We start from the raw sequence: 20,388 nt of genomic DNA, 5'->3' as shown, positions 1-20,388 counted from the left end.
TGTTAAAATTTGCAACTCTAATTGTGGATTTATCTCTTTTTCTTTTAGTTCTTTCAGATTGGCTTTGTGTATTTTGGAGCTGTGTTATTTGTTGCATACAGATTTTATTATATCTCCCTGTTGGTTTGAATACTTTTATTATTATGAAATATGCTCCTTTATCTATTTTAATGTATTTTTTAGTTCATTTACTTGCTTTTTGAGATATAACTCACATAAGTGGTTTTTAGTATATTCACAAAGTTTTATAACTACTACGTCTGTCTAATTTTTAAACATTCCAGAGAGAAGTCCATTGCCCACTAGTAGTAAAACTATGTCTTCATACCCCGAGTCCCTGGCAGCCATCAATATACTTTCTGTCTCTATGGATTTACTAATGTGGACATTTTGTATATATGGAATCATATAATATGTGGCCTTTTGTGTCTGACTTATTTCATTTCACATAATGCTTTTACTACTCATCCATGTAGTAGTGTGAATCAGCACTTGATCCTTTATTTTAACAGCTGGAAAATATTTTATTGTATGGACCTGGTACATTTTGTTTGTTCATTTTTCAGTTGTAGGGCATTTCGGTTGTTTACATTTTTTTGGCTAATGTGATAAATAATATTGGTATGAATAGCCATGTACAAGTTCTTGGTGGATATATTTTTATTTCTCTTGGTAATATACCTAGAAATGGAATTGCTGGGTCATATGGTATTTGTATGTGTCACATTTTGAGAAACTGCCAAACTGTTTTCTACAGTGGCTGCAACATTTAAATTTTTACCAGCAATGAGTGAGGGTTCCAGTTTCTCTACATGCTTACCTACTATTCCATTCATTTAAAAATTTATAGTGATATACTTGGATTGAAGTTTACCATCTTCATTTTTTATTTGCCTTGTTTATTCATTTTGCCTTTATTCTTTCTTGCTTTCTTTTGGATTAATCAAGTATGTCTTATTTTTCAAAAATTTCCCTTCTATCAGCATTTAGTTATACATCTATTTGTTGTTCTTTCAGTGGTTACCATAGGGATTGCAACTTTTATCTTTGACTTATTGCAGTCTTTAAAATTGGGCTTATTTCACTTCCCCAACAACAGAGAACTCCTAAACTATTGGCATGTACTTTTCCTATCCTCTGTGCTTTTTGCTTACTATAAACTTCATAGGATGTTATATTTGTGTGTACATTAGTTTTTATATCAATATTTACTTAAATTTTTTTATATTTTGTCCTTTTTATGCTCTATTCATTTCTGTAGTTATGGAATCAGTTTCTTGCAGTGGGAAGAATGCTGTTATTTTGCAGGTCTCCTGGGGCAATTTTGTTCATATTTTGTTTGAAAATAGCTTATTTTACCTGCTTTTAAAATGTATAACTTTGTGTGGAAGACGAGTCTAGGTCGGCAGTATCTTTTACTTTTATTAAGTTGAAAATTTTTTCCATTTTCTCATTTCCATTGAAATGTTCTTTTACATTGTTACTACTGCCCCTTTGAAGTCAACTTGTCATTTATTTTCTGGCTGTTTTGAAGAATTTCTTAGTTTTCTAAAAATTAGTAGTGTGAGTATAGTATAACTAGGTGTTGTTGTTTTTTTTTTTTTTAATCCTGCTCAAGGACTTTTTGAATCTGTAGTTTGATGACTTTCATCAGTTTTGAAAAGTTTCCAGCCATTATTTTCCAAATACTGCTTTTGTCCCTTTCTTTCTTATTTCTAATCTCTGAGTAGCTAGTTGAGACATATTTGAGACCTTTTACCAAGTCTATTGTATGTTATGCTGTTTTGTATATCTGTTGTAGTTTCGCTGTTCTTCAATGTGAATATTTTCTGCTGAATGATTATCTTCTAGTTTATTAATCCTCTCTTTAGCCATGTCCATTGTTCTGTTAAACCTATCCATTTTCTTCATGTTTTTCCCCCTTTGCTTCCCTTGGCCCAGTATATCCATTGACTTCTTAATTTCAGGTATTTTATTTTTCATTTTTAGGATGAACATTTGATTGTTTTTTATAATTACAATTTTCTGTTGAAGTTCTTTATCTTTTTATCTTTTTTGTATGAACATATATTTTCTGAACATATTAATTATAAATATTTTTAGCAGCTTGATAAGAAGTTAACTGGATTTTTCTTAGCAGCTTGTTGATCTCTCTTCTACTCCTTCCTTAACTTGGGCAAGTTATTGCTTGTGATTTAGATCATCATGGATATTCCTGTCTTTCCTTAGTTTATTTAGGCCAGTGATTGGTTGCCTGCGAGCTCAGTTTTCTTATGGATTCAAGAAAGGTTATGATTTCATATATGTTCTGTCTTGTTGCAAGGCTTGGAGTGATGCTTTCTACAGCTCACTACATCACACCCAAAAGCCAGAAATCCATTATAGCCATTTTTAACTCCCTTAATGAAAATTCTAAAATACAAGTCAAATGTGAGTGTGAGTCATGCTTTGTTTTGACTACATTTTTTTCCAATTTTTATTCATTTATTCCTGATGTTTTAAAGCATGCCTTATTATGTTTATTGGATACCAGACAAGGTGAATGAAACATTTGCAAGTGGTCTGTAGAATGTGATTTTCCTCTGAAGAGAGTTAATTTTCTACTGGCAGTTCTGATCTGTCAAGGCTTGGGTTAGGCTTTGTCTGAGCTTGTCTGTTGCTCTTTTGTCCTTAGTTGTAAGGCATGGCTTCTCTGGAGTCTCTGTTGAGAGTCCAGTTTTTGTTTGTTTGTTGGTTTTTCAGTGCCCCTGTCCATTCTGGGCAGTGCTTGCTTGCCAACCTCCATTCCTCAGCATGGTGAGGCTGGAAAATATCTGTTTGGCTTGTTAATTGCCCATCAGCTGTTTTTGATAAGTTTCTTGGCATCTTGTCCTACATACATGTAAGCTGAGGAATTGGTTAACAGTTTGAGGGAAATTTCTGTGTAGATTTTTGGTATTTTTTACCGAGTCCCCATCTGCTTTGGCAACCCCAACATCCAGCCTCTACCTCTTCAGCCTACGTAGACTACAATATTATGCTTGACCTCTAGTTTCCATCATTGATTTAGAATGTCTATTACACAAAAAGAATGATTAAATATGGAATTTGCTTCATGGCTTTTCTTTTTTCAAAGATGTAGTCCCAGAAATTCTATTTGTATTGATTGCTTTCTTGAGCCTCAGACAAGTAATTTTATGTTTTGCCTAATATTCACAGCTGTTCTCCCTGAGAGGACTAATTTAATGCACTTCCTCCATAAATTGGAAAGAGGAGTACTGCATCTCTTCCTTCCTCCTGGAATTTTAGTAATGCTTAATATTGATGGCTGTTACAAATCTTTTCAAGGTTCCAACTGTGTTGAGCTGCTAAAATCAGTCCTTCTATAATAATTACCTCAGACCATACAGGTAACTAGTTATGAACCTTAGTTTTATCTTCTGGAATAAAAGTAGTGTTTGGTACTTAGGAAAGATCTCTGAAAACTAGAGTAGAAAGGAAGAAATAGTAATAGCCACCAGTGCTCTCTCAACTAAACTTTAAATCGCCCATAATTTTCTGTTCTTTGAATTGTAGTCATTGGAAAGTTTTTATAGAAATATAAATTCTTATCAAAATTTTCATGTTTTGATTTGTAGGAAGATGAAGTCCTCGGTACATTCTGAAGAGGATGATTTTGTTCCCGAACTGCACAGAAACGTACACCCTCGAGAGCGGCCTGATTGGGAGGAAACACTTAGTGCAATGGTAAATCTTTTTTTTTTTTTTTAAAGATTTTATTTATTTATTTTTAGAGAGAAGGTATGAGAAGGAGAAAAGGAGGGAAAGAAACAAGATGTGATAGAGAAACAGCAAGCAGTTGCCTCTCGTATGTGCTTTGACCAGGAACCAAACTCGCAACTCAAGCATGTGCCCTGACTGGGAACTGAACCTACAGCTTTCGCTGTGCGGAATGTCGCCCACCCAACTGAGCCATGCTGGTCAGGGTGGTAAATCAGTTTTATGCATATGTATATATATAAATTTTACTTATATAAGGAAAAGGACCTGAAGAAGCATTATTTACAGAAAAAATTATTTTTGTTGTTGCTTTATTTATTGAGGATCTAATTATTGAGCGAATAGTTTATTCCAGGCACTGTTTTAGACTCTATGGGTAGAATCCTGAATAAAACTCACAAATTTGCTGCCTTTGTGGAGCTTATATTTTAATGGGGTAGAAGAAAAAGCAATTAATTAAATATTAGGTTGGCCAAAAAATTTGTTTAGTTTTTTTGTATGATGGCCTAGTAGTGCTTAGTTGTCTTCAACTTGATTAGAAACAGTGTTGTTAGATTGTATTGTGACAGGTGTCTTATCAGCGTGCATTTAAAAAAAGTTTCAAAATTGGTGAATTTTTGTGCAGCCATTTTAATATTGAAGATACAAGAAGATATGCAACTTTTTCAGTGTGTTTTGCTTTATTATTTTAAGAAAGGTAAAAACACAACTGAAACGCACAAAACGATTTGTGCTGTGTATAGAGAAGGTGCTGTGACTGATCAGACGTGTCAAAAGTGGTTTGCAACGTTTCTTGGTACTATTTGACATTTTGGCCAAATAATTCTTTGCTGTGAGGCTGTCTTATGCATTGGAAGATGTTTGGCAGCACCCCCGACTCTGCCCATTAGAGTCCAGTAGGAGGAGGTAGCCGATGTACCCAAAATATCTAAATCAATAAAGTTATTGGTGAAAGTGAAAAATGTGTTTTCTGTTTTATGGAAAAACTAAATGGACTTTTTGGCTGACTTAATATGTAGTATGTCAAGCGGTGGCGCATGCTATGATAGCAAATTAATACGGAGTAGTAGGGTCACAGAGTGGCAGGGCAGAGTGTGACAGGACAGTTGCTGGCTGCACAGGGTGGCCACCGGTGGCCTCTGGGAGCTGATTTATCTGGAAACAGATCATTTTAGGCTGCGAGACAAGTTAAATAGTGCAGCGAAGGATTAAGAAGTGTTGGGGAAAAAACACAAAAATAGGACATGTGGCTGAAATTGAGCCAGGGGAAGTAGAAGGAGACGAGGTCAGAGAAGTGGTTTGGGTGGATGGAGAGCAGGTACCGTAGTTTCCTGTAGGGCTTTAGTTTTTTATGCTGAGTGGGATGGGAAAACACTGGAGAATTTTTGGCTGAGAAGTGACATGATCTGGCTTAAAATTTTAAAGGGCATCTCTGGCTGCTGTGAACAGATGAAATGGGGAGGTGAAAGAGGAAGTTAAGAGGACCAGTTAGAAGGTGCACAATGATGACCGCTTCAACCAGGACGGTAGATATGGGAACATGGTTAGCGTTAGGGTATAGTTATACAGATAAAGCCAACTGGTTTTGCTGATGAATGGAATATAGAAAGTGAGGGAAAGAGAAGTCAAGGGCGACTTCAGGAGTTTTGGCTTCATCAACCTGAAGAATGGGGTTTACAGTCACTGAGGTATGGAAAACGCCATTATTTTTGGGAGTAACTCCCCACGTAGTATAGTTTTCCACACGTTTAAAATACCCATTTAATCTATTACAACAACCCTATGTAATTCAGGTCTCTTCATAAGAACAATGAACTCTTTTTTTGTGAAAAATAACATTTTATTTAATCATAGCTAGAAGTGTTCCTTATCACCAAAATTGAATGCAAATATTCATCTGTCAATGCTTATCTGTAATGAGATTTTACATATTTCATTTTTGAAAATGCCTTTTCTCCCCGATATGTACTGCCAGATATCGACATCAGTTTGTGAGCATATGATTTTAATTGAGCATATTCATTGCTTTGAAGACATTTTCAGAATTCTGTTAGATTTTTCTTTTAGTATTTGCCTTTTAGCATAACATTGCTGACTTCCAATGGAAGGTTAGATAGAAGCTTCTCAGTTGCACAGTTAAGTGGTTTTGCAAAATGGAAATTTTCTTCCCATTTGTATTGTGAACTGAAAAAGCCTGCTGGAACTGTAGTTGGAGCTTAGAAAATACATTCACTGCCAATTTATATGGTGATGGAGATCTCCTTTCTTGTTTTAATGCCTGGCAGTTGGGAAGTCTGTATAGGAGCTCATGATTACTTGCAATTTTGACAGTATTATCCCAGTATAGGTGTCTCACATATGTTACGTCTTGCCTTGCAATGTTAGGGAAAATTCATTAAGAACTAGCACCGCCATGCTGTAGGTAATCCCTGAGCTTAGGTCACCTACCCTACCCCCACCCCACCTCACCTGCCCGCGTCCCTAGAAGTGAAGCCACCAAGGTGAAGCAGTGGGGCTGGAGCCACCAGGCTGGGGTGGCGGGCTCGCCGTTCCTGTCAGGATTGGGAGCTACAGGCCTTCCTCAACCTTCTGGAGCACAGTTTTCTCCAGGAATTCCTCTCCAGAGATTCCCTGTTTCCAGATTTCAGCTCGGTGGCCAGGTACCTTGCAAATGACACAGAGGAGGACCTGGAGGAGGCCAGATGTGTGCTTTTTCTGTGGGCCCTGGACAAAGATTGGCATAGTCAGAAGTAGACTTCCTGTGTCGGGACAAGCTGTGGGCAAGGATGGGCCTCCAGGCTGTTGGAAGCTGCCGGTGCTGAGAAGAGGTCACAGCCAAGGAGCTGTCCCATGGGGCTTGGATTCAGGAGTGGCATCCCCACCATGTTGGGGCTCAGAGGAGCTGCCCAAAGGCCCAGGTCCCCCTCCCCCTGGGGCCCCAGCCTCTCACCACCCCACTGTTCCTTGCCCCTCTCTATAGCCACTGCTGCCAACAACTCCACCCCTTGCCATCTTCCCCAAGTGTCCTTTCCCAAACCCTGAGTGGTACCGCCCTCTTTCCCATGCCTGTATCCTAGAGGCTCAAGACCTCTGGCGTGGGGGCTTCCTCATGGTCATGCCCCCAAATCTGTATCTGGAGCCAGGTGCCAACACCCTCTCCATCCTCCCAAAGCCTCTGCCAATGCCCTAGGTGCTGGCACTCGCAGGGGAAGAGCAGCCCGCCTGCTTGCCCACTGACCCGACGCTCAACTGCCTGTGGCTCCCTGGCCTCTTGTCTTGTTGGCCTCAGGCTTACAGTGCTGCTCCAGCCCCTGCCTCCTCCCAACCTGCAGCTTGTACCCACTGTGACTCTGGCACCCCTCTGATATACCACAGGACACCAGCTGTGCTTAAAAAGAAAGAAATAGCACCAAATTCGCAGCAAAAACTAATTATAAAAGCTATTTAGTGTTCAGTCACAGAGGTTGCTAGCCTTTTTCTGTTCCACACGTATTTTTTTGCCAAAATCAGTTATAATGTATTGTAGTAGATTCCAGGTTATACTGAATTAATGTTTGGGGAGGATATTGTCACGCATAGTTGCCCCACGCAGACTGTACATAGGAGGTAATTCTTGAGCCCCTGGAAATGCCGCATTGACTCCTCAACAACTGAGCAATATTGGTTACATTCATTGATTCATCAAGAGTCAAGGAAAACCAATTGGAATCATTTGCCTTGTTTTTAAATTTATTATTGATTTTGCTCCCAGTAACCTCAACTCTTCAAACAACTGTTCTCACCAAAAGGCTAATAACCTTAACGGTTTGTTTTCTCTGGATGCATTTCTTTGGCTGCTTAGGTCTAAAACACTTTAAGTGACTCATTGTTGGTCAACAGTAAATGACTTCCCTTGCTTGGCTAACGAATCAGCTTCCTGGAAATTTACTTTGGATGCAGTCTTGTTTCTATTTTCATGAAGAAATTCAATGTGATGATATATCTTTTAGAACTTTTGCGTTTTCCTGGGAGTTGAGAATACTGTGATGAGTGTGGAGTTTGGTGATACTGATGTGCATTCTCTTCTTTTAGTGCAACTGTATAGTCGCTGCATGATAAACACAGTGTTTGCCGTCTAATTTGATAAAAAAGCCATACTCTTCTGTGCCATAAAAGCATGACATTTGACGTCCACTTAGCACTTCTTTGCTTATTTTTACATGATCTGTACAAATTTGTAATTTAAAAATGTGGTACAGTGATGCCTGTGGAACTTAAAATGCTGTTGAATTATAACTCAGTACTGCAATTTATGGTGTGCCGAAAAGCAGTGTGAATTGATGAGTGTCACACAAGGTTGCTTACTGCCGCTTAGCACTGTCATTGGAATGTGGGAGCAGCCATAGATAACACATAAACGAATGTGGCTGTGTTCCAGGAAATGTTCCTAGTGGACACTGATATTTGAATTGTCACGTAATTTTCACGTATCATTAGATAATCATGCTTCTTTTGATCATTTTCCCCCAAACATTTAAAAATGTTAAAATTACTTTTCGCTCATGGTTTGTATAGAAACAGGCAGTGGGCTGGATTGGCCTTAGTTTTTTTTTTATTCCTCTCTGCATTATTATATAATTGTAACTTAAGATGTAAGGCTTTCTTCAACCTTCCAGATAGAAAATGATTTTATTTTACTTCTTATTTGTTGTTCATATCCCTATCGTAATACTAAATCTCATTCTAGTTGGCTATGAATGTATTTATCTCGCTTACTATATTGTGAGCTCTCTGAGGAGGCATAGGGCTCATTTTGCATTTATTTTACTGAAGGATAAATTTTAGAGGAAGATATAATCATGCTCTCATAAAAACATAAAATGAACACATACTAAAGATATTTAACTCAATAATTAATGAAGGGATCAGTCAAGTGTTACAACTGGTTCAAAGGAGAATTCAAAGTCCTTTACTGTTCCAGATCAATCATGCTAACATTGATGCAAATGGGTGTGAGACTGGCAAAGCTGTTCCATCCCACTGGACGTAGTTTGAATTTTTATGGTCTGAAATGATTTGTGCTGTGAGTTTTTTACAGTTAACTTTTCTGCAGAGGTGTAAAATACCCTAGGCAAACACAAGCAAGCCACCTACCCCTGTTGAATCAGTTAATCCCCAGAGTTGCCAGCATTCCATTAAAAGGATATTCAATAATCTCTTTTACCCATTTTTAAATCTTCCACATTTTTTCGCTCGTTCTTATAACGAGCAGCATAAACCACTCTACCTCGCCTTTATCGACCTCACGAAGGCGTTTGATCTGGTCAGTCGAAGCGGACTCTTCAGCTTGCTACGGAAGATTGGCTGTCCACCACATCTGCTTGCTGTGGTCATGTCCTTTCACGACAACATGCACAGCACGGTGTCCTACAACGGCGCAACCTCTGAGGCCTTCCCAGTCAGCAGCGGAGTAAAGCAGGGCTGCGTCCTCGCGCCTACGCTGTTCGGAATCTTCTTCTCCATGCTCCTCCAATACGCCTTTAAGGACTGCAGCGAGGGTGTCTTCATTCACACCAGATCCGATGGCAAGCTCTACAACCTGGCCCGTCTACGAGCCAAGACCAAAGTCAAAGAGGTGCTCATCCGTGAGATGCTCTTCGCCGACGACGCAGCTTTGACATCACACTCCGAAGAGGGACTCCAGCAGCTAGTCACTTGCCTTTCCCACGCATGCAAGGAGTTCGGACTAGCCATCAGCCTGACGAAGACGAACGTTATGGCTCAAGGCACGGGGACTCCCCCATGCATCACCATCGACGGATACACCCTGGAGGTTGTCAACGACTTCACTTACCTCGGGTCCACCATCTCGAGCTCTCTGTCAGTCGACTTGGAGGTCAACCGGAGAATCGCCAGGGCAGCCACAGTTATGGCCAGACTGAACCGGCGAGCGTGGAACAATTCCAGCCTCACTGAGAAAACCAGACTGCGCATCTACCAAGCCTGCGTACTCAGCACTCTCCTCTATGGCAGCGAGACGTGGACCACCTACGCAAGGCACGAAAGGAAACTCAACAGCTTCCACATGAGGTGCCTGCGACGCGTCCTGCATGTCGCCTGGCAGGATAAGGTCCCCAACACCGAGGTGCTGAAGCGAGCCAATATGAGCAGTTTGCATGCAGTTCTTAGCGAGAGACGCCTCAGGTGGCTCGGCCATGTCAAAAGAATGGATGCAGGCCGTATCCCCAAAGACCTCCTCTACGGCGAGCTAGCAGAAGGCAAGAGGATGACAGGGCGCCCAAAACTGCGGTTCAAAGACATCTGCAAAAAGGACATGACACAATGCTCCATCAATCTCAACACATGGGAAGTTCAAGCAGATGACCGCCTAGCCTGGAGGCTCGCGGTCAGGCAAGGTACGTCACGCGCGGAGGCTGCGCGCAACGAGGAGGCGGTCCAGAAAAGATCGAGGCGGAAGCAGCGTCAGCAGCAGCAACAACAGCCATCTGCCTTCACCTGTACCAAGTGCAGCAGGGATTGTCACTCCCGAATCGGACTGCACAGCCATTCTCAGCGGTGCAGATAGACTCTCAAGAAGCTACGCCATCGTCTCTCGAGACGGACGGCTGCCGACGACGACGACGACTTATAACGTCCAAGAAATCTGCATTGAATTTATCAAATGGGAAGAAAGTGGTATTTGTTATCATATGGTGGGTTATATTAAAATGTCACAGGCTGTATACAAGGTCTGTCCAGAAAGTATCCAGCCATACACTATGAAAAATAGAGAGACATTTATTGAAGCAGATACAAGATACAAGAAACATTGTACACAGGACAAGGACGCCTCAGTCCCCTTCCGAGCAGGCACCTTGGGACCTCACACAGCTCTCCCAAGTGCCATGAGCTGCCCTGTCGTATTTTCATGAATCTCATTGATGGTCTGATATCTCTTCCCTTTCAAAGCTGATTTTAGTTTTGGGAAAAGCCAGAAGTCACAGGGTGCCAAATATGGGCTGTAGAGGGGCTGAGTCACCTGAGTGATTTGGGGTTTTGCAAAAAAACTGCATGAGATGTGATGCATGAGTGGGCATGTTGTGATGAAGCAGCTAATCACCAGTTGCCCGTAGCTGCGGCCTTCTGAGTCATCTGAATAGTTTGTGCAGAGGAATGTTCAAGCTTAATGCAAAATCTGATGCAGATTTGTCGCTTTGCTCACTCAGTCATTTTGAATGCAACAGCCACACAGTAGCTCACTCAATGGCATCTACCACCTCCACTAACTAGTACAGTAAAGTCGTCATTGTTCACACATTTGCATTCTAGTCTACTGTCCTTGCCTGCCAGGTTACATTGATGTCATGCAAACCGTCCTTGTTATATTAACAATGGTTGGACTTTTCCTGGACAGATCTCACATATCATTTATTAGACCATTTGTTTTGAGGTATAATTTGAATTAATTTAAGTGGACATGATGAGGAAAAGTCACAAAGCAAGCAATTAATTTTTTCTGCCTTTGAATAACAAGGGGTTTGGGATGGATCCAAATTTATAAAGAGCAGTCCTGATTTTATGTTCAGTTATCTAATGGAAAGATAGCCATGCTTTTATATTATTTGCTCATGCTGTATTTCATAGGCATTATATACTCAAAAGTTATTTTCAATTATTGTATATTCTTGGCTCATTTCTCATAAATTAATTGACTACATTTATGTGGATTTTTTCCTGGGCTCACTAGTCTAGTTCATTGATTTATGTGTTTTTTGTTTTTTGTTTTAACGCCACCACTGTAAGGTTTTGATTACTAGAGTTTTGTAATGTAGTTTGAAATCAGGAGGCGTGATATCTCCAGCTTTGTACTTCTTCATCAAGATTGCTTTGGCTGTTTGATTGGTGTGTTTGTGTGTTTCCATACAAAAAGGTTGTTTCTTCTACCTGTGAAAAGTGCCTTTGGAATTTTGATAGAGGGTGCACTGAATCTGTAGATTGCATTAGATTTGGGCATTTTAACAGTATTTTTTCAATCCATGGGCATGGAATATCTTTTCATTTTTTTGGTGTCTTCTTCAATTTCCTTCATCAGTGACATAGTTTTCAGTGTTCAGGTCTCTCACCTTCTTGGTTAAATTTACTCCTAGATATTTTATTCTTTTTGATGTAATTGGGATTATTTTCTTAATTTCTCTTTCGGATAGTTTGTTATTAGTGAAGAGAAGCACAACTGATTTTTGTGCGATGACTTTGTATCCTCCAGATTTGAATTTATTTATTAGTTTTTACAGTTCTTTGATGTTACCTTTAAGGTTTCCTATATGTCATCTGCAAATAGTGGCAGTTTTATTTCTTCCTTGTCAAACTGGATGCCTTTTATTTCTTCTTTCTTGCCTAATTATTCTGGCTAGGACTTCCAGTACCATGTTGAATAGATGCAGTGAGAGAAAGTGGGCACCCTTGTCTTGCTCCTGATTTTGGAGGAAAAGCTTTTAGTTTTCATTTTTGAATGTGATGTTAACTGGGCTTGTCATATGTGGCCTTTATTATGTTGAAGTACCTTCTCTCTATACCCACCTTATTGAAAGCTTTTATGGTAAATGTATGTTGAATTTTGTCAAATGCTTCTGCTGCATCTATTGAGATGATCCCATGATTTTTATCCTTCATTTTGTTACTGTGGTGTTCCACATTCATTGGTCTGTGGATATTAATCTCTTTTTGAATCTATGCATTAAATCCCATTTGTTCATGGTGTATGATCCTTTTAATGTACTCTTGAATTCAATTTGCTAATATTTTGTTCCGAATTTTTGCATCTGTGCTTATCAGGGGTATTGGCTTGTAATATTCATATGGCTTCTTTGTCTGCTTTTAGTATCAGGGAAATTCTGGCCTTAAAAGTGACTTTGGAAGTGTTCCCTCTTACTTTTTGGAAGATTTTGAGAAGGATTGATACTAACTCTTCTTTAAATGTTTGTTAGAATTTATCAATGAAACTATCTGGTCCTGGAGCTCTTTTTTACTTTTTTAGTCCCCTTTTTAGTGTTTGGTCTGTTCTAATGAGTCATTTTTAAATCAAAAACAAAAAGAACAAAACCTAAAATAGAGCTCTCCTTTTCTGATGTAACAAAATAACTAAGTGTCTTAAGAAATATGATAAGAAATTAGGTTCTTAAAAATTAAGAGTAAACTATTTATTTGTAGTAATTTAACAATAAATTATAGTAAATATTAGGATCTTTTAAAATAAAAGATGTAAATAGAGGAAATCTTTTACCATTTTTGATCAACATACTTCCTAGTGTTTCTTCCCTCATTTTATTTTTAGCATTCATCGTTTCAATGTTCTCAGAATATATCTTGTTATTTCTCAAATTTCCTTTGTTATGAACAGTTTCTCACTTGTTGTCTTTTCTATTAAAATTAATATGTTCAAAGCTCAGGGCTAAAGTAGGTCATGTTGTAACAAATGAAATTGTTATTGATAAAATAAAATCAGTGGTCCTGGGTGAAAGTGCTCACATCTACTAACAACTAGAGTCATCAAAATTAAAACAGGATACATTTTGAACTTCCAAAATGCTGAAACATTTCAGGAGATAAGAAATTAGTCCTTGGTGTTCTCAACACTGTGTGTGTATCCATGCACACGCTCTCCCCTTTCTGCCTCCTTTCTGCCTCCTTTTCTCCCCCTTCCTCTCACCGACATATCCTGGTGCGTGAGCCAGCACACGCACCCGCTCTCTCTTACACTCTCTCTCTCTCTCTCTCTCTCTCTCAGAGATTCACTCCTGAAGCTCTTTTCCTCTGTCTCTCTTCTTCCCACCTGCTAAAAGCAGGCATGCACCGGGGTCTGTACTTATGTCTCTTTACACGTGTTTCCTCCCAGTTCTCTGAACTGCCCCTGCAGATTTGAGTGCTGTCCCTATCCTGATGACTTCCATGTCCCTATCTCTAGCCTGTAAGAACTCATTTCCCAGCTGAAGGTCCAGTAGAAACCGTGCGCCATAGATTGGCACTAAATATCATCTTTCCTACTCCTTGAAGTGAGCATCTTTTTAACTTTACAGATAGTGTTTATAACATTAAGTTTATTTCAGTCCCCCAGGTTTAAAACCTTGTATTTATTGCAAATGAAGTGTTTTCAATGAATTTTCCGTGAAAGACAAAAGCCTGCCTTACTTGATCATTTTGCTCCATTTACATTTGACCTCTTTACTGTTGATTTCTTGAAGATGCCATGTGTTCTCCCACTCTGGGTGTTTATATTCTTTTTTTCTGAAAGTGCTTTCCCTGCATGATTTGACAAAGTTGGTTTCTTGCTTCTGTTCTCTCTTCAAATGCTACAGGTAAGTTCTGCCTGTCCTCACTGTCTTCAATGAAATAATAACCCAGCCCTCTTCTCTCTGTCTAATGCTGCTTTAGTTTTCTCCATACTGAATATTTGTGTGAATATTGTCTTTTATTTCCATTAGATTGTAGGTTCCTTGAATATTGGCACTTTGTCACTTACATTTACTGTTCTGTCACCTGTGCCTGGCATAGTATAGTCTTGGTAACTATTTTGCGAATGAATGAAATTGTCATTCTCTGGACAGATTGAACAACTTGTTTTTCCTTAAGGATGCCCTGAATTTTCTTGCTTTTATTTATCTCATTTGTTGGCTGTTAATATGAATTTTCTTTTTTCTTCTTGTTTTTTCCCCTTCTCTCTTGTCTTTCCCTTTTAAAACAAAAGGGAGACCATTACATTTTTCTTAGACTTTTCAAAAGTACCCTTTGTAAATGGATCATTTCCCCCCTCTGTCGCCTGCTTTCTAAAGAGGACTGAGGACTGATTATTCTTCCTGAATAATCTTGAAGAGGTAATCTTGGAAGAGGTGAATATTTTGTGTATTGCTCCTTGGATTGATAGCTGTCCATTCCCTATCCTTACACTGAGTTCTTTTATCCATCAGTTATAAAAACAGTTGCAACTTGAATAAAAGAAAAATAGTCTTTGCACATTCTCTTTCAATGAATTTCTTTAGCTCTTTATTACTGTGTGGTTTAACTTTATTTTGACTGATGGGTGAATTTTACTTATAATTCAGAGACGCTGATGATGTTTATTATTTCACAGTCTTTAAAAACTGAATCTTTTATTTAGTATTGCTTTGTGAACAATCACAAATGCAACCGTTGATTAACATGCAAAGCCCAGATTTTGAATTTTTGCCAGTATATTATACAAAGCTCTTTAATAAACAACTCTAAGCCCACTCCATTACATGGTTATTCTGTTCTGGCTGAAGATTGGGGGAATTCTCTGGCATGAATTAAATGGTGTTAACTATTGAAGATAATTAATGCACTACTGGGGATTCTGGAATATATATTAGGTTGAATTGTATGAAATTGTTAATTTTATATATTAAAAAGTGTTGAAAACCGGTAGTTTTATAAGGGTACACCTAAAATCTTTTGAACTGGTGAAGTGATCTTAAACCCAGCATTTTATTATTAATTATTAAACTAAAAACTACATTGTGCTATTTAACACTTTTACAGATAGAATTTATTACATGGCTTTTCAAAAATTTTTTAAACAAAATATTTGAGAAAAGTACAGTTAGAAGAATAATTATTGTTACAGATCTGAACTGGAGGGTCTTGGATAGTCTAGAATCTTGCCCTGTCTTCCTTTAATTGAAAATTTTCAATTAAGTGCTTTGTGGCTCTTTGTTCTCCCTTCTATCCTTCTTCTAGTCATTGCCCGGCCTATTCCAGAAAGAATTTATAGTTTATGTTTTTATACTCTGTTTTAAAACATTGTATGCACATTTTTATGATAAGATCTTGTGTACAAAATTCAAGTATAGGAACAGACCATTTCTAATAGTACAGAAGAATAGCACTAATTTTCCTGAATAAAGTACCTATTAAGTTAATTGTAGGCTGTTTTTAGGTTTTCCTAGGAACATTTTTATAAAATGTTTTGTAAAATTATATACAACAAACAAACCCCATATTTTCAGCAGAGTAAATACCTGCTGAATCAGTAGGATTATATTTAATGATTGGGGCAGGTAGAAGTGAGAAGAAGGACTAGATGAATGTCCATTATAGAAAAATAGAAACTTCAGAAATTTAAAAATTTTACTGATATGTCAGTATGTTAATTTTTAAGTTGATTATCTGGCTGTTGCCTAACAGAGAATTTGTAATTATTACATTAATGGCACTTGCTAATTTTTCCTAAGTTATTTTGAACATTTCTCTTGAATAATTTTTTTCCCAGATGTTGCATGATTCTCTCTGAGGACATATTTTCTAATAAAAGTAAACTTTAAAGGTGATGTCGTTGCTGCAAAAGAACTAGTTTTATAATCAGTTTCAGAAATCTTTTTTTTTTTTTGCTTTAGTGTTCTATCCTAATGTTCCCCATCAGAATTAAATAGGAATAACTATATTGTTTTTTAAATCTAGCTGTGCCCTTCTTTGCTTCCTATTTCTGCTTTTTAGCACTTGCACATTGGGAATTCCAGGTACTGTATTATATTGGAGGAATTAAATAAAGAAAACTGTTTTGTAATATGTTTTTAACATCAAGGGGATTTTGCTGCATCAAAACGGTTTGAAAATACATAGATGACTTAGTTAATTGAATTTCTTTGAGATGTACTTATTTTTTTAAGAACCACTTTAGTGATAATGTGATATACGGTAGGTTTAATAAATTTAGCTTTTCTGTTGTATTGGGATGGTTATTATTACATTTTACCCCATTGTCTCTTGTTCATTGGTAAGAAAGGGAATAATACTTAGACTAATTAAAATTCTGTAAACATGTTTCATTAAAGATATTTGTTGCATTTATTTACTATGATTAAACTGTGTTTGCATTTGGAAACTGGCAGTCCTGTTTGCCTTCCTTGACAGAACGAGTTTCGCATTCAAATACCTCATTTTCAGGTGATCGTGTGTATGCGTATCATATATACAGCCCTGCTGCCATTAAGGCAACTCCTGCAATTTTTTTCTAAGAGGCCAAAGATTTCCCCCTTGACTACTGTATTTTAAAGCAGAGATTTTATTTTTATCGTTATCAAGAAGTATTATTTATAACAGCTGAATGCTGTTGTGTTCTTCAAATTCTGAGTACAAATAATAAAGGGAATATAATAAATAAGACTTGAGTCTGTTAAAGAGAAGAACAGTGAAAAGTGGAGGAAAGTCACCATTTTCTCCCTTTTTATTTCCAGATATTTTTTGTTAGCCTTTTACGAAGAGAAGGTTTTGATCCAGACTTTCTTTCCCCATGCATATTTTTAAAAATGTTTTTTAGAGAGGAAGTAGGGGAAAGAGGTAGAGATAGAGAGAAGATGGGGTGGGGAAGAGAGAGAAAAGGGGGTAGGAGAGAGAATGAATTTGTTGTTCCCCTTATTTATGTACTCATTAGTTGATTCTTATATGTGCCCTGACCAGGGATCAAACCCACAGCCTTGGCATATTGGATGACGCTCTAACTGAGCTACCTGGTTAGGGCCCCTATGAGTGTTGTGTTGGTTTTTTTGTTCCATGAAGAAAGGGACATTTCCTGGGCCACTTTAATAGTAGTATATTCTGACCTGGCTGGTGTGGCTCAATGGATTGTCGGCCTGCAAACCAAAGGGTTACCAGTTCGATTCCCAGTCAGGGCACATGCCTGGGTTGTAGGCCAGGTCCCCACTTGGGGGCGCATGAGAGGCAACCACATATTGATGTTTCTCTCCCTCTCTTTCTCCCTCCTTTCCTCTCTTTCTAAAAATAAATAAATGAAATCTTTAAAAAAATGTATGTTCTTACATCGATTGCATTTTCATGTCCTTTGTGAATGCTTATCGAGTGATGTTATTGTAGATTTTTCTATAATGACTTCAGATCCACCTTTATTGTTCTGAAGTATTAACTACTCATTTTGCTTAGTTTGTCTTTATTCACAATACAAATTTAGTATCACAATCTTGTTTATTCAGGTGATTGTATATATGTATGTGTACACATATGTGCTTATGTGCATATATGTGTGTATGTATATGTTATTTGGCTGCTGCACCATTTCAAAGTATGAAGACATTTTATATAAAACAACGTATATTTTAAATGATTGGTATTATACTATATATACAATTATATCTTCATTGTTTAGTAATGACGGACACGGACCTAGGGTTGGAATGTTTCTGCCCTGGAGCTTTGCTCTCTATTGCAGGAGGCTTATCCCTGCAAACTGCATTTCCTGGGCCCCTTCCTAGCAGAAATCTGCCTGGGTTTGGCTAATGAGAGGCACTGGTACTTTCTCCCTCTCTTTTCTGCTTTGATTGGTGTCTCTACTGTGGTTCTAACTTGTACCAGATACTTCATAATTTGGCTCAATGTTAGTAAAAAATCCATTTTTTAACCATAACATGGGTACATCCCATCATTGTTCTTGTTCTTCCCTAAATGTGAATACCTAGTTTTGCCCATTACAGTTATACAGACTATATCATCTCATTTGTTTATGACGGTTTCTTACGCCTTTGAAAACTGTTGCTGTAAGGTAGGTTGCATGCAGAGGTGGAAAAAGATAGCTAGCTTGCTTTCTCTTTTTCTGACTTACGTCATAAAGCCTTCTCCCTCTTCTATAAAAACAAAACATGCTTATATAGAAAAGGCAGGAAAAAAAGAGACTGTCACCCCAAGTCCCATTTCCCACCATAGTGAAATTATTTTGCAATATTTCTTTCACGATTTTTTACAATGCAGAGTTTTAAATTTAACATCATATAAACATGATTATCTTACATAAAACTCTCCAAATTGTTACTTTCAAATAATTATTCTTTGTTGATGTATTCTTTCCCATCACGCCCGGAAATGTGATTTCTAATTGTAAACCATGTACAATTTTATTTCTTCTTTCCTTCCCACTTAACTTAGGCATTCTACTTTATTATTAAAGTGCTGCATTTAAGAGAAAATTGAATATTTTCCACTGTACATTATGGGAAGTGTCACTGGAAGGAAAAGATCTCTGAAAATGACTAGCTTGTGGACATAGTGTAGGGACACCTGTGAAGGGGGATTAAATAACAGTGTTGTGAGGAGGGAAAGGAATTAAGTTTCCCTTTGGAGAAAATAGTGAGGGTTTTGAGATCTGCAAAACGAGATATGGAACAGATTGCGGCGTGCACAGTGAAATACGTGGTGGCCAGGGAGAGGGAGAGATGTCTGTTGTGCTGACTCAGCTCTGTGCTTTCCACCAGTGACCTGCCCCACCTACAGAATCTGCACTTAATTCTCCACCTGCAGAACTTGCTCCTAACTCTAGGGCTTGCCTTCTCAGGGACAGCACGCTCCTGGGAGAGATGCTTCAGCAGGAGCCCTGGGAGACTACGGAAGTAGGGCTCCTCAGATAATTTTCCTATTTTAAGATCAACTGACCTGGAACTTTAATTATATCTGAACTATCTCTTTCCCAGCATTACTCAAGTTCATGTTTGAATAGCCAGAAGGTACGAATCTTGTTGGGGTTTCTCTTTAGAATTTTTCTTTCCATGGCGTTATACAGTTTCTCTCTGTTATTTATACTTCATAATATAGTTAACATATGTGATAACATTAGTTGATGGAAATAACAAATATTTCAGAAATTTTAAAACCACTGATATTTCATAAAACTTGCCCGGGAGAAATTTATGTATACAATGTATTGTAATTGGTGTTAAATGAAAAAATCGTAATAAACAATACAGGATGTATTGTTGCTGTTTCATTAATTGATGGGACTTTGAGTTTGTTTTATATTCTTCACTTTGATAAATATCTTTATGATGAATTTTGCCTTTTTTTTTACTATAGAGAATTATCTAAAGAATATAAAAGGATTTTGTTAATTCATATTCTAGGCAGTAATGTGTAGTGTCTTTTGTGCCATATCTTTTTAATCAAACATTTTTAGTCTTTCATATTTTGATAGGATATATATATATCATTGTAATCTTTTCATTAAAAATTTGATAGCCTTTGAACTTCTTTTTTTGCACAATCCTAACATATTAGATATAGTCGTTTCTGTGATAAGAATTTAATTTTAGAACTGTGACTAGACCCATTGCTTCTTCCTTCTTGATCTCAGTTTCCGCTTTGCAGTGGAAGAGCTGAGTGATATTTCGTTCAGTTCTGTGGTTGTATGTTCAGCATCTTCCAATGTTGTATTTTTTCCTTAGGTAAAAATCTTAATATCCACTAGCATTTTGCTCACACCTGTTAAGGTGGATTTTATAGTCTTTTGGAGAAGGCGGTCACACACATAGGTGATACAAACGGGGTGGGCACGGTGGCGGGTGACTGTGGAAGTAGCCAGCTCAGTGGCGGTGTATCAGGACGCAGTGTTACGCTGCTGTTCATCATTTCCCAGGGACCCAGTCAGGGTTATGTCTTCCCTTGGATTTGGGGTCCAGAGAATAGGCATTGAAAGATTCTTCAAAGATCTGTACCAGTGGCAGGAATGGTAGAATATTTTTGTGGATTTAGTGAGCGGTGAAGCAGACGGGATTTAATCTTGCCAGTTCTTGTTTTTGCAGATTTCAATGTCAAATTGTTTTCCTGAAATGGATGAACTGACCTCTATGTGGTTTAATA

General features: G+C 38.0%; 1 protein-coding gene and 1 pseudogene across 1 annotated transcript in view; both read left to right on the top strand.

Annotated features, from left to right (window-relative positions):
- Positions 1 to 20,388, top strand: part of ARHGAP32 (Rho GTPase activating protein 32) — a 174,440-nt gene that overhangs the window by 9,462 nt on the left and 144,590 nt on the right. The window contains exon 2 of the mRNA XM_090257889.1: positions 3,618 to 3,726. Within this exon, the coding sequence (XP_090114015.1) occupies positions 3,618 to 3,726 (109 nt within the window). The remainder of the gene's footprint in view (positions 1 to 3,617; positions 3,727 to 20,388) is intronic.
- LOC149997268 (speedy protein C-like) lies at positions 3,932 to 6,949 on the top strand (annotated as a pseudogene).

This window comes from Furipterus horrens, unplaced genomic scaffold, assembly GCF_987537825.1.
Source record: "Furipterus horrens unplaced genomic scaffold, mFurHor1.1.pri manual_scaffold_11, whole genome shotgun sequence".
Classification (NCBI taxonomy): domain Eukaryota; kingdom Metazoa; phylum Chordata; class Mammalia; order Chiroptera; family Furipteridae; genus Furipterus; species Furipterus horrens.
The sequence above is the reverse complement of the archived record's forward strand: the minus strand, read 5'-3'. Positions and strand labels throughout refer to the sequence as shown.